The sequence below is a fragment of the Barbus barbus genome (genome assembly GCF_936440315.1).
Source record: "Barbus barbus genome assembly, chromosome: 48".
Taxonomy (NCBI): Eukaryota; Metazoa; Chordata; class Actinopteri; order Cypriniformes; family Cyprinidae; genus Barbus; species Barbus barbus.
The window spans coordinates 11697171-11714425 of NC_136726.1; the positions used below are offsets into that span (position 1 = coordinate 11697171).

At 34.3% G+C, this 17255-nt stretch overlaps 3 protein-coding genes across 8 annotated transcripts in view; 1 reads left to right on the forward strand and 2 right to left on the reverse strand.

The window, feature by feature from the left end:
• The window catches only part of magi2b (membrane associated guanylate kinase, WW and PDZ domain containing 2b), a 105328-nt gene extending 97833 nt beyond the window's left edge, over window positions 1–7495 (forward strand). The window contains exons 20-24 of the mRNA XM_079411625.1: window positions 1249–1441; window positions 1842–1985; window positions 2529–2667; window positions 3127–3215; window positions 5000–7495. Of these exons, the coding sequence (XP_079267751.1) occupies window positions 1249–1441; window positions 1842–1985; window positions 2529–2667; window positions 3127–3215; window positions 5000–5056 (622 nt within the window). The 3' untranslated portion in view covers window positions 5057–7495. The remainder of the gene's footprint in view (window positions 1–1248; window positions 1442–1841; window positions 1986–2528; window positions 2668–3126; window positions 3216–4999) is intronic.
• Window positions 7496–9536: 2041 nt separating this feature from the next.
• LOC306866861 (endoplasmic reticulum-Golgi intermediate compartment protein 2-like) lies at window positions 9537–14925 on the reverse strand. Of its 2 annotated transcripts, XM_079412259.1 has the most exons (14): window positions 14771–14925; window positions 14329–14474; window positions 13414–13522; window positions 13268–13314; window positions 13123–13190; window positions 13005–13045; window positions 12791–12892; window positions 12580–12675; window positions 12361–12416; window positions 12044–12142; window positions 11354–11451; window positions 11014–11176; window positions 10859–10938; window positions 9537–10771 (listed from the first exon to the last, which is right to left on the reverse strand). In XM_079412259.1, the coding sequence occupies exons 2-14, from the start codon at window positions 14432–14434 to the stop codon at window positions 10706–10708; spliced, it is 1131 nt and encodes a 376-aa protein (XP_079268385.1). In that variant the 5' UTR covers window positions 14435–14474; window positions 14771–14925; the 3' UTR covers window positions 9537–10705. The 2 variants fall into 2 exon arrangements, with proteins under 2 accessions (XP_079268385.1, XP_079268386.1); XM_079412260.1 differs by having other exon boundaries at window positions 14329–14924.
• Window positions 14926–15069: 144 nt separating this feature from the next.
• LOC306866329 (kxDL motif-containing protein 1-like) lies at window positions 15070–17122 on the reverse strand. Of its 5 annotated transcripts, none has more exons than XM_079411447.1 (5): window positions 16966–17122; window positions 16783–16842; window positions 16544–16696; window positions 16250–16296; window positions 15070–15648 (listed from the first exon to the last, which is right to left on the reverse strand). In XM_079411447.1, the coding sequence occupies exons 2-5, from the start codon at window positions 16839–16841 to the stop codon at window positions 15392–15394; spliced, it is 516 nt and encodes a 171-aa protein (XP_079267573.1). In that variant the 5' UTR covers window position 16842; window positions 16966–17122; the 3' UTR covers window positions 15070–15391. The 5 variants fall into 5 exon arrangements, with proteins under 5 accessions (XP_079267573.1, XP_079267570.1, XP_079267572.1 ...); XM_079411444.1 differs by having other exon boundaries at window positions 16783–16884; XM_079411446.1 differs by having other exon boundaries at window positions 16783–16884; window positions 16986–17108.
• Window positions 17123–17255: the final 133 nt, after the last annotated feature.

Sequence of the window (17255 nt, forward strand, 5' to 3'; positions counted from 1 at the left end):
ATCAAGCCTCTTCTGGTTGACTAACGATTAGTCGACTATTAGGGGGCAGCCCTACTATCTATCTATCTATCTATCTATCTATCTATCTATCTATCTATCTATCTATCTATCTATCTATCTATCGTTCTATCGTTCTATCGTTCTATCGTTCTATCGTTCTATCTATCGTTATATTGTCCATTCTCTATCATTTTGGCATGACATTATTTTTATTACAATTAAGCACTTCATATTGCATTTTATGCATTATAGCATTATTTTTGATCACCATTAAGCACATTTTACCCAAAATAATTACATTATTACTGTATTAAGTCTTTTATTGTAATTTTGAAAATGTTAGCTCTACTGAAAATTGTCATGTATTACAATAAAAATTACTGCAATACATTGATTACAAAAATAAAATAAAATAAGCATACTGTCATGAGGTATATGTCGTTTACAATTCAAATAATAGCTCATTTTGTTTTTCATTATGGTAATGACTTTTTCACTGATACAAAAAAAAGTACTTGTACTATGTGAAATATATATTATACATTTATCAAGTATTTTAAATTAATAAAAAATATTTAATTAATTGAATAATTATTTTAATTATTAAATTAAAATACTATAATAAAGTATAATATATCATTTCAAATTTTTCCTTTTGATGTTTGAGTTGAAATCTGAGTCATGATTGTTTTTGACATTCTTCGTGACCCACCCAAATCCCTTCATTTTGTTTCCTGTGTTGTTCCATGTGTCCACGTCTGTTTAAAGGCTTCTCTCAGGTAGTCTTTGGGCTCAACCAAACTGCTCTCACATCATGCTTCGAGCGTCTGTTGTCTTTCTCTCGCACTAGCCCGAGTAACATCACTTAACACTTCATGATAAATTATTTACCTCCTCGATAATACATGCTTCTCCTCTCAGGCAGGGCAACATTTTTTTCCCAGGGTTGGCTCAAGACTGCTCTGATTTATGCATCGTGAAAGATGGGAACTGAGACTTGATAAATATGGCCCATGAGCAAAGCCCTGGTCACATGGTCAGAGAGGGAAAAAAGGGTCACTGTTAGACATTAAGCAAACAACATGTGTTGTTTTTATCGTGCATTGGACGGAATGGTATTTAAACCAACATTCACAGAGAGTTTAGGTGGTTTAAACTTGAATTTTGTGGGAAATGTGTAGATGATGTTAATCAGCCTGTTGACTTGTGGGACAGGATTGCTTAATTTGGTCTTGTTGGTGTCTATAGGTCGGAGGTTAAAGCCAGGCAGGATGTTAAACCTGATATCTGCCAAGCTGCATATACAGACTACAGACAGCCTCCGGTGGACTACAGACATCCTCCTGTAGCAGACTACAGACAGCCGCCCACCATGGAGTACAGACACCCACCTGCTCTCATAGACTACAGACAGCACTCCATCGCCGATTACAGACCACAGGTCTAACTGTACATTTTATTACGCTAAAATATTACTTGACATCCAGAATATGATACAATTACTGTATTTACAATTACAGCTGGAAAATCAATAAAATCACCATGTTTTTCCTGTGCAGTGAAATCACCTGTTATAACACAATTTGTTTTTGTATATAAAATATAGAGCATTTGTATTTGTCCTGTACACTGAATAAAAAAAATAAAGTAAATAAATAAATAACACATTAAAATGCAGTTTGATCTCATCAACATTGGTGTTAAGTATATAAATTAATATTAATAGTACATTTAAATTGAAGATAAAAGCTAAATAAAAGTCAAATGTGGGGGTTGTCTTGAAAAGCGGCGTGCCACACTTTGATTTTTTTAATTATTTTAATTTAAATGTATTTTTCCAGGACTATGACTATTTCACTGTGGAACTGGAGAAAAGTGTGAAGGGATTTGGCTTTAGTATCCGCGGAGGACGGGAATACAAGATGGACCTGTTTGTGCTGAGACTGGCTGAGGATGGACCTGCGATCCGCAACGGCAGAATGAGGGTGAGAAAAATCTTCAGACTGTTAGATGGAAAAGACTTTTGATAATTGCACTTTTACAAATGAGAGTCTCACTCAAACTGTTAAAATCTATTTAGAAAGTTTCACCCTGTGAAAAAAATAATTTTTTTTATGTGAAAGTTCATTTGACTTGCAGCATATACAGTTCAACCTTTCAAAAGTTTGGGGTCAGTATAAAGTGGGCGATAAATCGGTAAACACAATTAACTGGTAGAAATGTGTCAACTGATAGAGATTTTTGACTATCGTCTCTATAGTGGTTACATGCTCTCATGCTTTGTATCACAGTAATAAATTACATTTTAAAATATTTTATAGTAGAAAACAGTTACTTAGAATTCTAATAATATTTCACAATATTTCTGTATTTTTGATCAAATGCAGCCATGGTGAGCAAACTTTTGAAAAGTTATGTCTTTGTATTTATTACTTAACTCTAATTGGTCAATTATCATAAAATATAAAGCCTTCAAGGTGATACAACATCCTGATGTAAAATATTCCCCTAATTCCTCATGTTTGCAGGTTGGAGATCAGATTATTGAAATTAATGGTGAGAGTACGAGAGACATGAGTCACACTCGTGCCATCGAGCTCATCAAGGCCGGCGGTCGTCGAGTACGTCTGCTGTTGAAAAGGGGCATGGGACAGGTGCCGGAATATGGTGGGTACCGCAACACACAAAGCCAAAATACACCATTTTAATATTTTAAAAGTTGTTCAGTTTAAAAGAAATGTAGGTTTTTGCAGCCATTAGCAACTTTTCAGATGAACATAGAATTGATAATTGTGTTTTAAAACTAAAAACCTGCTGATTTGGGTTGAAGTAATGGAGTGAATGTTCATAAATGGGCTTATTGGAGTGCACCGGGGAACAATAGCTCAAACGGGATACCGGTGGTCTTGACAGTTTGTTTGCGCTGAAAGCTTTCTGTTAAAAGCTTAAAAGCCTTTGATGACTCACTATATCAATTAAGCCTTTCAGTGAACTCTCATTTAGTGACGAAACATCTTGTAGCCTGTAACTAGTGTACTATTAACTCCTCTCCTCTATCAGCTGCTCTGTTTTTTCTAACGCTAATCTGCAATGCTATAGTTCAGTCTTTTACTTCCTGTCCTGTAGGAATGGTACCTACCAACCTTACCATGTGCATGAAAAGCGACACTCTAGCTTCACCCTATTTCTTCATTATGGGACACTCTAAAGACACGGTTCGTGGCATCCTGCATGCCTTTCTTTTATGTCTGTAGATTTTCTCTCTGCTTTTGTTTTGGTTTGCATTTGGTACACTAGCATACGTCGCATGTCTCTGTATCTTTTAAATGTGATTGGTTGCACAGTGTATTTGTGTGTAGTTTTGGTGTCACTGTGCATGTGCTCATGACAGTGTTGGGAAGCCACACTGAGACTGATTGAAGCAGTAACGTGGTTAATACAAAAATCAAGCTACCTGTTACTAACAAACTGTAGCTAACTACATTGAATTTTCTTAATAAATGACTAGAAATGAAATCAATGCAGGATCTCAATCGATACTTCACAAAGCCCCGCCTTAAAATGGTAAATTACCAATCATACTTCAGCAATTGTTGCCATAAGTTTGGGATGTTGTCTAGTGTAATTGTCTGGAGGCTCTGTGTGTTGAGTATTAAATGCAATTTTATGGAAATTATCCAAAAATATGCAAAAAAAATATGGGGGAGGAAATTAGCAAAGGGTCAATTTGGGTGCGAGCATTCAACTTGAACAGATAAATTTACATTAATTACAGTTAATACAACTAGAAGCACTGAAACATTTTATAATATATATATATATAACATTATATAACATTATATAACAATATATATTCAGATTTATTTTAATTCATTGCTCATTCAAAGAGACTTTAAGTAGAAATGTTTATAGATGTACATAAAATTATATGTATAATTGTTTTCACAAATACATTTACAGATTTACAATTCTACTTTTATATTTAGGATCTATAAATACATTGTATAATTCCATATGATTATTTTAATTACTTCATATAATTATTTCCTGTTTGGCCCTCAAAATACATGTTTATTATTTAAATATATTTTATTATATCAAGTATATTTTTACGTAATATCAATTATATATGTAATATAATTTGTATAATACATAATACATATATTATTGTATAATACATATATATATATATATATATATATATATATATATATATATATATATATATATATATATATTTAATGTACATTCATACAATGTAATAAGTACAAAACAGTCAAATAATTTGTGAAATACTGTCTTCTTTACTATCGAAAATGTCACAAAGTGACTAATTTAATTGATAAATAATTAATTTAAATGATACACACGTATAATTATGGATATTCATATAGACAATTATAACTTTGTTTAGGATTTATAAATATATTTTCAGATATAATTACTATATTTATTATTTTACTTAATATAATTATTTCCTTTCATATATATATATATATATATAGATATAGATATAGATATAGATAGATAGGTAGATAGGTAGATAGATAGATATAGATATATAAGTATATATTTATATATATATGTGTGTGTGTGTGTGTGTGTGTGTGTGTGTGTGTGTGTTTGTGTTTATTTATATAAATGTTTATTATAGAAAGTCTATTTTTTCATGATATCAATTTCAGGTATATAAATCTAGTAAGTCAAAAAAACATATTTTGTGAAATACTGTGTTCATTGCTATGTAAAATAGCACAAAGTGACTCATAGTTAATTTACATAAACTGATTCACTAAAATGAATCAGACTTCCTGAAATAACAGATGAGGAAGAGTAGAATAATGTTACCTTTTACCCTAAAATAACTCATTACTGAAAATGCTACAAAAGAGTTCTTTGCTCCCCAACACTGTATGATTGTGTTGTGTCCACTGGCAGTAACCTTGTTGTGCAGTCGGGTGTAACGGGTGATTCACAGGTTCTTTCTGTTTCCTGGTAGACATTGCCACCTCCCGGAGTGCTGTCTCTCCAGCCGCCCCTGCCTTGTCGGAAGTAGTCTCACCCCCCTAACGTGACACTCGCCCTTCGCCGTCACCCGTCATCTCATCCAGCCTCAAACCCTGGACTTTCAGTGGCATTCTGTGACAGTCTGGACCAATCACAGCGCCCCTGGTGGTCAGTTTTGTGGGGCTTCGCCCGCAGAACGAAGGGTGGCAGGTCCACCTGTAAGAGCTGTGTTTTGAACAGCCTAAAAAATGGAGGAGATGGATCATAAAAGTCGAAATTACTAAGAACAGATGGAGACACATCAACCTCAAATAGACTGTCGCATCCAACTTGCTTTTCATATAGTCTCTGATCCAAGTTTGTTTTTAATTTTTCCGGACGATCCAGATGAACGGCAGCCAAAGACGCGCGGCTCACCCTCTCGCTGTTTAATTCTGAACCCAGAGCGGAAACTTCTCACAGCGGAATGAGCCGAACTTTCAACGCCTCGTTCTTCCGTCCGGTGGACCAGCGCGCTCTTGATTTGTTTATCATGTAGAGGTTGTTTATTTTTTGTATAATTTCAAGATGTTCATACCAAACCCCTAGTGATACCGGGGGTCAAGTATCGCAAATATATGTGTAGCATGAAAAGAGATTTCTGAAGAAACACACACTCTTCGTTGAGAACTTCAACGTTTCAGTATTGCGTTTCATTATATGTCTGATGGGAAAAAGTCACCATAGACATTGTGAAACACTGACAGTAAATATAAAGGGAGACCGCCATGATGGAGATACAAGGGTATCACGCCGACCCATTTGGCCTGAATTATAGGAGGTAAATGCGTATCATTCGCCAAATCTGCCGTATGGACGTATCCCTTTAGATCCCAAGTTGATATGTTACATTAGTATGGTTTAGTTGATGAATTCCACACCCAGCCAAACGTTTGGTTACATCGCGAACTGAACCGAAGAAGGACCGCGGATGTTTTTCGAAGCCTCAGTGTGTCATTGGCCCATCTTACACCTCACAAGCTTCATTCCCATGTCTCTGATGGCTCCGTAGTTCAAGTAAGCTAATTAGCGGAGCTAATTAAAAAAATATGTTTTTTCAGGACAGTTTGGTCTGAGACCAGGATGCATGTAGTCTTTCACCGTGTCCTAACCAAGTGCGACATGACAAATTTGCCTGTTAGCTCTGAACGTGAAAACGCTGCATTATGCAACAAAATCACATCCACTCAGTACTTATTTGATGTGTAATACACAGCAACATGTTTTGGACCAATAAGACAATGGTGGGTGGGGCTACATTCAGATAAAATTGGGATTTCAACCATTACTGTAACTATGGGCGGGGCTACAAAAATTGGGATTTTGACCAATACTATAACTATGCTTTATATATTGGTTATGTAAGTTTGTGTTTTAATTGTGATATTTAAAATGCTAATTTCCTCTGTTTTTATATTTATATTACATTTGCAGTCTTCTAAAAATTCAAATTTAATAACACTGTTAAATGTAATCTTTAGCAAGTCTCACAATGAATATTAATTTTTCATACTGTACATTATAATGTTCTGATGCCCAAATTCACTTGTAACATTTAAAATGTTTTTTTTAGTGTTTTATTCATATTTATCTAGAAAAAAATGGTATGGAACTTTAATATTACCATTTATCAATTATCGCCCATAACATGAAAACAATTATTGGCGTATCAGTATCAGTCAGAACTTTACATCATTGTCACTTGGCTTACCATTTCATCATGCCACACTTGGTTAAAACACGGTTAAGGTTCAGCTGGGAGCAAAGACAAGGAAAAATGATGTTTTTAAATGATGGGGGCATGAGCAGGGTCTCTCTAGCATGAATGGGTGGGACCCAGTTGTATGGGGCAGAGTGCCTTACTGGCAGGACAAAGAGCAGTATGAAATATGCATTTTACATAAAAAAATAGAAATATCTTAAGAGCTGAGTTTTTGTTTTCACCTTTGATTCAACGGTGACAAACATTGCCAATTTTTTTCTGATGTTGTGAAAATGTTTCATTAGTAAAAACTGTATAAAGATCAAAACTTTTGATCTGGCACATGTGGACAACAGTAGGATAAATATTATCAAGATCTTGTTTGTTACGGCAAACAATGTTTTATCTGAAACTGTCATTTTGACCTTTTCAGACAGTGTTAATGGGTTTCATACGGTGATAGTGATCAACAGAAACATTTACAGTGATTGAATCTGTGGCAGGAGGGTTTGATGCCATGCAGTGTTTTGCCTCTTTTTGTATTCATTTAATTGTGAAATTGTCTTATGCTGCTCTGCACCTGTCATTCTGATCACAGGCTGATAAATGTGCCAATTCAGCTGTTCTTGAGGTATGTGGAATGTAATTCCAGAGCAGTTTTGTGAACCACAGAATATCCTGAAACTGCGTTGGGAGCTGCATTGAAAAAGTTGCATATCAAAACAAGCTTATCACATTCCTTCTTAACACTGCAAAAAAAAAAAAAAAGTATTATGTCTTGTTTTCCTGTAAAAATTAAACATTCTTAAAACAAGGTAAAAAAATTTGGAAAAGCAATTAAATGGATTTGACAAAACACCAAACATTTCTAAGTATTTTACATTTAAATAAATGTAGTTGCTTTATTAATTACCAAAATGTATTGTTTAAAACTTAGTTAAACTGAAATATTTAAATTAAATATTAAAATTATTTTTTTATAATTATTTATACTTATTATTATAGCTATTAATTTGAAATAAATGTACTTTATTTCAAATAGCTATAATAATACGTATCTTTAATCATATTTCTTTTTCTTGTTTTAAGCATAAACCATAATTATGCTTTAAATAATAAAAAAAGAAATTGCTGATGGTGTAAGAAGAATAAACTCAATTCGACATATATTATCAAGTAAATTTATCTTATTTTAAGGATATTTAGATATTTTTGCTGAAAAACTAGAAATAAGTTTTTTTTTTTTTTGCAGTTGAAACAAGATAGTGTATATTAGTAATGTGTGCCACAATAAAACGCTTCCTGTTCATATCTCCCTGATGGTTTTGTAGCTAGCACATAATATTTGTAGTCTCCATTGATTGCAGTGTGCTAGATTAAACTGCTGTTTACATGGAGAGACAGACAGCGAGAAACGGTGAAGGAAAATGTGGATGCATTTATTGCACCGCTCAAAGCTTTTACTGTTTGAAGCTGTATCCTGCCTGCTGTGAAAATAAGACAAAGAAAAAAAACAAAAACATTTTATATTATTGAGGAAAATATTGAATCTGTTAAAGATGGCACGTGCTGGGGCCCATTCAGATCAATATTACTGTCTAGTGTTAGATGTGTATTTACCTTGTACAGCTGTACTCCTATAAATATGGTTTAATGTATTATTGATAGTTTCAAAGACTAAGTGATCAAATATTTTTATGAAATGCAACAGTACGGATATAATAAATTTTGCTAAAATCTTGTTTACCTGTATGATATTCTGATATACTGTTAAATAAACTCTTGACAAGGTCTAAAGTTCATTTTATAGCTCTCATTATACGTATGTCTGGTTCTCGGAGTATGACCATTTATTCATTGTACTAGATAGATATTTCATGTCACATTGGGGCAAGTTGTCACACAAAAAGTATACAGTTTAATTTTTTAGTCTTTTATTTGAAGCTGAGACTTTAAAATACGTACTGGACTGAAATGTGACAACTAGCCCCGGTCTCCTCTTCGTGTTGTTCTCCAGACCACAAAAGGTGGCGCAGTATATTACATTAAATATGAAAAACATTCAATGAAGAGGCTAAAAAGAATATTCTTTCAAAATCAAACAAACCCTAAACTACATAATAATGTCTGAAAAGCATAGAAACCTTCCTCCCTGGATGGTGAAATCTGAAGTTCAAAGCAGTAAAGACAATGAAGCTGTGAAGAAAACGCGTGGCGAAACTACAGAAAGGATAGCAAAGAAGCGACTCGAAAGGTAACGTAGAGACTGTGTTAAGAGCAAGCATTTATTAATAACGTTAAAGTATTGTTTTTATGAGTAAGTTTATACCCAGCATTGTCGTTCTCAGTGTCGTCACGTATTGGATGAGAGGGAGCTCGTGGAAACGATGATAAAGTAAACGGATTTCCATTATCATAAATCGCTTGTCGTGTTTTTAAACTGTTATTAATGCCACATGATATAGACTTATTGATCTTTCTCATGAATCGTAGGCATGTGCTAAAGATGCAACGCAAGTCCCAGAGGAGGTCAGGATCATTCCGGAGACAGATGAAGACCTGTCAGACTCAGATGTGCAGGACAGGACATGTGTTTCAGACATTGCAGAGACTGAGCCGTATGGAAACTGCATACTTTTTTGATCAGGTTGATGCCTGAACAAAGATGATTTCTGATTTGTTTTGAAAACCAGCTGCTCTAGTAATTGTCATTTGCACACTTGCACTTTCTTGAGTCCTTTGAGTAAGAAGGCATCAACAAAAAACAAATGAGAATGTCCAGTGACATAAGAATAGATTGCATATTTATTCATTTTAATTAAAAAAAGTGATTGGTACTTCAAGATGCATCTAATGTAAGAGTTTACAGTGATTACACACTGTCAAATATGGAGTCAAGATTTTATTTTGCTGCTCGGGAGACAAGAACAGACACATGGCGATGCTTTAAAAACAGATCAGAGGTGTGCAGGTGCATACAAAACTCTTTTTATTTGGACTCTCAAGAGACACACTAAATAATAGGCAACTAAAACATCCTGAACCTGGAGAGCTTCATGTTAAAAATCATAAACAAAATACACCAACAGGATACCTAACTAATTTGTCTTGACTTTAAAATTATTTTTTTCCAATTTAACCATTACTGGGACTTTATTTTAGAACTAGAAAAAGCTTTGGCACAAGAAAATATGCATCAGAGTGATCCATAATCTTGCAAAAGAATTAATATTCAATATGCTTTTAACAAATAATTTCACACTACTTCCCTTATAATTCAGTCATTCAACCAAATACAATCTTGATTGCATTAATGAACCCTCAGATGTCATTCATCAATAATATAAAACATGATCTCTTAAAATGCGCATGGATGCTAAACAATCAGTCCATCCTGAGGTGGAGACCTTGGCACTGGTTGGGCATGTTCACACCAAAAATTCCAACCAGATCCTAATACTGACGTGATAGTTCATGTCTGAAAGGTTCTTGATGCTACTACATCTTTTAAGGTTGTATTAAAGTCATTTTAACTAAAACTAAATTGTCTGATATTCAGATTTAGACCTGCGCTTTTTAAAAGGGAGTATTCATCCAATCAAAGACAATCAAGCTATAATTAAAATACCTGCTTTTAGAAAAATAAAAGATGTCTTTATGAGTACAATAAGCTTTTACGTGAGAATCTTTTTCTATAACGACTGAAAATTTAAAAATAATTTAAATTCACCAAAAGCATTTTTGCACCAAACAAGACCTTCTGGGGATATACAGTCTACTCATTTATGAATTTCTGCCTGTGTAATAGTTATTGTGTCAGTGCTTACGGATCTTTACAGTACCACAAATGACAACCAACCTCAATGTCATGTATTAACAGAATCCTGAAACTTAGTTGTGATTCAGATTGAAATGTGACTGAAATGAGCTTTAAATGTTGTAAGAAGGAGAGCCCAGCTAGTGTTCAGCATTCTCAGTAAGAAGAGGTGTCATGCTGTTCACATGGCCATCAAAAACGCTCATCTAAAGACAAGAAACAACAACGGTATCAGTGCTCAACTCCAAAACAATTAAAAAAGCGACACACAAAAAACAACTACTACTACTTACACTCTTCGGCTTATAAACCCCCAGTTTAAAACGACAGCAGATCACGTCTACGCAGAAGCCAACAAGACTGTGCAACATGCCTGCAGAAAAAAATCACAATCGATCATTTCAAATTAGATTTTTTGTTGTTGTTAGCAAATATTCTCTCTATTTACCAGTTGTTGAGAAAATGCCTCCTATGATGCCACAGAGCCGCACGAGGAACTGCCACAAGGGCATGTGCTGCTCAGTCACCTTCACCATCAGCGAGCTGATGTCATACTTCATAAAGATCCCAGAAACCCCATGACTCCCCGCTGCGTGGTTTATCACTCGCTCCTAAAGCAAAGATGGCATCAGTGATCAACCTTGGGCAGTCAGGCATACACAATGTACTTTACAAAGATAACTTTTTAAAATGTAACTTTGTAAAATGTAGCAAATTGTGTAAGTTTTAAAAATCACTTTCAATTAAACAACAGATGGTTATGAATATATATTTAAAGCTGTATGTACCCGCTCAGTGACTGAATACTGGTGTGTGTCCGCTGACACCTTGTACGTCTGCAGTTTTGTGGGCACAATGGTAATGAAGTACTGGAACATTTGATTATCTAGCAAAAAGGGGGGGTGGGGGGGAAGGAAAACATTTTTTCGCAGGCTTGTCAGAAATTGAATTTTTTTTATGCTGATGTAATAATTTGTAAGAGGGAAAAATTATACTGAATAAGGAAAATGCCAAAATGGTCTAAGACCAATAATTTACAAAAATAATAAAACATTTAAATATTATAATTTTTATGTATTATTTATATATTTTTGTACATTTAAATTTTATTACCAGCATGAATGAAAATGTAAGCTGATAATATAATATTAGAAAAATACTTTCAGACTTAAGTTCTAACTGTATAATTTAATACAGTTTTAATTATAATATTTTTTGGTTATGTATTATTTATATATTCTTATATATATTGTATTAACATTATAAATATATACTTACGGTGATAATTTGCAATTAAAAAAATAATTGATTATTGACGAAAACTGAATTAGAGAAATGCAAAAATGCTCTCAAACTTCTGGATCTTTGTGAATTATTGTGTGTGTGTGTGCATGTGAAAATTTTATTTGAATTAGAAAAATGCACAACACACACACTTATTTCCTTAAATATTGTTTGTAAATGTTTCGATTACTTACGATCTGCGGACACTTTTTCCGTGCCATCCAGTGGATTTAATATGCCAGGTATATCCTCTCCAAAAGACAGATGGTCTATCCGATGGGAGAAGTTGTATGCTGCAACAAAACAGTCCTTATTAGCAAACTGACCTGTTGGATATAAAATTTAAGGCACCATTTGCTTTTTTAGTGGAACAGATGTTAACTTCTGGTCTGGATTCAAAAGCACTAGATACATTTTGCATAGACTGAGCCATTCAGATAATATCTATAGATTCAAAACACATTTTTCTAGAACATTGCTTAATTAGGTCTGAAGAAGCTCTTCAGCTTACTCTCATGGCTGACCAGGGCCGCTAGATGAGCATGGCCTCGAGGGTGTAGGATGGCCCTGAAATGAACATGAAATAAGAAAATTCTGAGAAAATATAAAGACGATCGCAAGTCAAACAGACTTCCCAACTGACACATATTTGAACTCTAAAGTAGGTTTGCAGTACATAATAGCAACTTTTAATGGAGTGGATACAAAAACAAGATGAAAGGAGACATACTTGCCAACAGTGATGTGGAAATTTCCTGCTACTTTGTTGACATAAAGGTATCCGTGTATCCGGCAGGCGTTTAGAGGCTGAGTGGGATCATCTTCCCTACAGAGTGAATGGAAAACAACATACTCCATTAGAAATGACTGTGCTATATTTGAGCGACTCTTGTTGGACACGTGGCGTAATACCTTCCCGTACAGGTGTCATGTGTTCTGACCTTGGTGGGAGAGCAGTGGGGGCACCTTTCATGACGTTCTTAAACAAAACATCCTGGAGTGAATGTTCCTCACGCAGACGGTTCTGAATGAGCAAAAGTGTCCTGAGGGGCACAAAACCGTGATATATATATATATATATAAAATGACATTAAAATTGTGTCTCAATGTCACAGGTGAAATGTAACCGCTATAAACAAAGGAAATGTAATTTACCTGTGCCAGAGCCTCTGCTGAGGAGAAAGTTCAAAAACAACCTGCCAAAGAGTTTTAAAATATGTTATGACACCACTTTAGCAAGATATCAGCAAATAAGTAACATTCAGTTACTCACAGGTTCATACTGCAGGCCATCAGATGCCACCATCGTCTCAGCTAGATCCAACACATCTGCTCCAACAACTGAAAAAATAAATAAATATACAAATTATTTGATGCTTTAAGTCATTCAACGTATTACTATAGTAAGATATACTTACATTGGCACCTCATGGCAACTGTGATATCAATATTAATTCGTAGTTTGCTACAAGATGAAAGAATAAAAACAATGTTAGTACATCAAATCCTGTAATATTAACAAAATACAATGTACTGTTACATTAACATAACAGTAAAGAGTCACCTAGTAAAATCCTTATCCACTTCATACTCATACTTCATCCATGTGTCTTGATACACAAAGAACTCAAAGAAGGCCAAGAGCGCCATGGCCGTGAAGGCCAACACTGACACTGAGGAAGAAATAATTTGTGTTGGTTTTATGGTTTTTTAATTCAGTATCACAGCTGTAATATTTGAGAAGAGACAGAAAGGAAAATGTTAAGTATTATCTATAGATAGGATATGTACGGTCAAACCAAAAATTATTCAGACACCAGATATAATTTTAGATTTTTTTTAATAGTGGGTGCAGCACACTATAGTTAATTTACGTAGGTTAGGATAGCAAAAAGTAAACTGTGACCATATTATACCCAAAACATTTTCATACAGTGACTACCAGTAAAATTGATAAAAAATTTGGGACCAAAATTATTCAGACACTTTGACCTGACCATGTTTGCTTAAGTGTTTTTACTTTAATTGCTAATGTGACCTATTTACTCCAAAGACTGAACAGAATTAAGCGTTGCTTGGTAATTGGTATTATCTAATTGTGTACTTAAATTAAACATCTGACAGCTCTTCAACCTAATTCATCACATACCTTTCTATCAGTTAACTGCCATGATCAAGATGAATTTGCTCTGACACAGTATAACTCTGAGTTCTTGTCATACTTTATTACCATTTTCTAAACTATAGCGAACAAGCTGTAATAATGTGAGAAATGTTGGTGTCTGAATAAATTTAGGTTTGACTGTATATGTGTGTGCGTGTGTAAATATTTTCATAAAATAACACTTAAAATATATATCTGAAAACACTTTTTAGTTGCCAATTAAAAAATAACTGATGTACTAAAATAACTAAAAGAGGTTATTTTTATTAACTATACATATATATAATCTGTCTATCAAATCTCAGCTCATCTCACCTGTTCCTCCACTGGCTGTTGTCTCCACATAGCTCTCAGGAACCTTGGGAAAAGTATCCAACTCCTTCACAAAGTTCAGGGCTTTCTTTTTGTTCAACCTCCTCATCGTCTCAGCAGTTGGCTGTTATCTTCCTCATGAATTTAGGCTGCGATTCATCATTTATGTCAATTGGTATATCAATGTGAGTTGCACAGCATAATATACATTTGTGAGCAGTAGTTCAACTTTCTATGTTATTAGCCCAATGCTAAATATGCGAAAGGTTTAACCACATATAAGTTAGGACGTAGACCAATTTTGATTTTAAACAGCTTTTAAAGAGTATTTCTAACAGTTGGTCTGTGAATGCTCAGGTATCTCAGTTGTCTATGGTTACTGTTAGCCACTGCTAGCCGTGCTCTTGTCTGGCTTGCCATTTTACTTGCTTCGTTTTCTACCTACCTTGAAATGCTATTTTAAACGGCACATTATAGTTCCTGCAATTTTCAAATGTATAATCTCCTTTTACTATGAACGTTTAATGAAATAACGGACAGAGATGTAGAGGACGCGGAAGAGAGGGACGCTGATGTGTATGGTCGCACGCTTCCGGTCTGGTGGATTATGGGATATGTAGTCAAAAATATGGGAGAAAATGAATAGCGACTAGTTTACTACTGCTCATACTATTTCTCTCATTTCTTTACGTTTTAGAAATAGCAAAGGTTTAGAGCACAAAATAATCAAAATCCAAGCAAACAGAGTTTCACACTCACATTGTGCACTGTGAGAAAGCTCATATTTAATGACATACTTTTCTGAATCTAGAAATAATACTGAATAGTGTGGTTTTGAACATGAAAATATCACAACACAAGGTAAACATGTCTGTTTTAAATGTATCTTTAAAAACTTTTTTTGTTTAATCTGCAAAAAGTAATATTCAAAATCAAAATTAAAATAACATTTAACAACAGTAGCATTAAAACCATTTTCGCATAGTAAACCTTAAGCTGTAAGCTTGCATCGCCCCACTTTTAAGTGGCATCTGTATGCAGAAAATACAATATTATACGCATGAATCTAAATGTCAGCTGAATCCGGCCCCTCGTCCCGTAACACTGGCTGTTCGTGGCTGTCAGAGGTTGGTGTGCCGGTGTTTTCTTGAGAGGGGTCTTCAGAGCAGCAGCTAATTGTGGACGATATCACATCAGGGCTTGTGTCACATGACTCTGTGCTCTGTTCGGACGTTGCAGTGGTAGTGATGGTGGTGGCCACGCTGGGAGGAATGGGGTCAAAGTCATCATCGTCATCCTCCAGGTTGGAACATTCATTTATGTCTGTTACAAAGGAAGACACAATATTTTAGAAAATGTATATTATACCCGACCATTCAAAAGTTTCACATGATCATTCTAGTATGCCGTTAAAAATGTCTTATTAATATCAATGTTGAAAACAGTTGTGCTGCTTAATATTTTTGTGGAAACTGATACATTTTTCCAGGAGTCTTTGATGAATAGAAAGTTCAAAAGAACAGCATTTATTTGTTTTATTTTATTATTAATGTCTACTTTTTAATACATCCTAGATGAATAAGTATTAATGAAGTTTTAATTTATAAAAATCTTAGTGACCCCCAAACTGTTGAACTGTAGTGTATATTAGTGGTTTTATATTGGATATTAAATTGTGGATGCTCATTTTTTGTGTCATTTTGATTGTTTGTATCATCATTTAGCAGAAACTAAAAAGGATAATGCTAGATTTTTTTTTTTTAAACTTAAGATTTAACAATATTGTGTTTAGTCTTTCCTAGATGTCACTATATGGTTTTAACATGTACAAAAATGTGATTTTAATTTTTGTGTTTTACTTATTTATTTTGCCAAAACTGTAGTTTAATCACATCCCAGCACAAAATACTGCATTATAACTTACTGCTGAAGGCCTCTGGATATTGTTTCGCAACCTTGCCTTTTAAAGTCCTGTGGAAACACAAATTATATTATGCATAGGCAATAACTAATATTACACTATATATTGTAATATTGGGCTTAATTTTTCATTAATATGAAAAATATTATTTGTTTGCATTTTCAAACTTGCATTACAATCCAGCTCGAGTGTGTTAATTGTATCATTCACTTGCTTGTAATGGAGGGAGAAATGTTCATGTCAGATCTTAAGTCTCCCACTTCATCATAATTAATGTCTTAAGTTGTGAATACAAACCTTATTCGTCTGAAAATACTGTCCAAGTCTTTCTTCATCTCTATTAAAGTACGGGTGTGCATTAGAAAGTGTTCATTCATCTGTTGTAAGCGCACATTGGACAGCCCGTTGAAGTTGATCAGCATCTCATTGGTCTTCTCAAACCGGTCCAACCTTGAATACATGCAGCAATATCAGCTTGAACGCATAATAAACAACATTATGCTGTTTAGGAGGCAGGTCACTATAGGGAAACTCACATGTGTCTCTGAGCTTGAATGATGGCGTTCACGTCTTCAGAGTTCACCATACTGAGCATCCTATTACAGAATATCCCCGATGCTGTGTGCTCCATGATTAAGCTTTTTATAAGACACATGATATTACCCTTAATAATAATTCAAATCAACAATGAACTGTTAGATGCAAGTATAGTCGCTTACGTGGTCAAATATTCACTGACTTGTTTGCGTCTGGCTTGGTTTTATTTCAAGAACGTCTTCATCAGATGCTATATTTGTAAAACGATCAAATAATTTACCGCATCGAGAAGCAGGCAGACATTTTTGTTGTGATGTTGTCATATGATCACATGACAGTGGCGGGAGGCGGGATCACGGAGATTTTGTAAGCGTTGATTGGCTCTCCAGAAAAAGGGGTGTGATTAATTTTAATAATAATACATTTTATTTTATATTTAATATTAAAGAATGAATAATAATGAGTCGAATAA

What these genes read in the sequence shown, in the direction of transcription:
- LOC306866861 (XM_079412259.1), bottom strand. Translation starts at nt 14,434, where the DNA reads ATGAGGAGGTTGAACAAAAAGAAAGCCCTGAACTTTGTGAAGGAGTTG. An exon ending in TTCCACATCACTGTTGGCAA is followed by an intron (nt 12,417 to 12,579) that starts GTATGTCTCCTT and finishes TGTTCATTTCAG; the next exon opens with GGCCATCCTACACCCTCGAG. An exon ending in GGCCCTGGTCAGCCATGAGA is followed by an intron (nt 12,143 to 12,360) that starts GTAAGCTGAAGA and finishes GTTTTGTTGCAG; the next exon opens with CATACAACTTCTCCCATCGG.
- LOC306866329 (XM_079411445.1), bottom strand. Translation starts at nt 16,901, where the DNA reads ATGTGTCTTATAAAAAGCTTAATCATGGAGCACACAGCATCGGGGATA. An exon ending in AGTATTTTCAGACGAATAAG is followed by an intron (nt 16,297 to 16,543) that starts GTTTGTATTCAC and finishes GTGTTTCCACAG; the next exon opens with GACTTTAAAAGGCAAGGTTG. An exon ending in ATATCCAGAGGCCTTCAGCA is followed by an intron (nt 15,649 to 16,249) that starts GTAAGTTATAAT and finishes CCTTTGTAACAG; the next exon opens with ACATAAATGAATGTTCCAAC.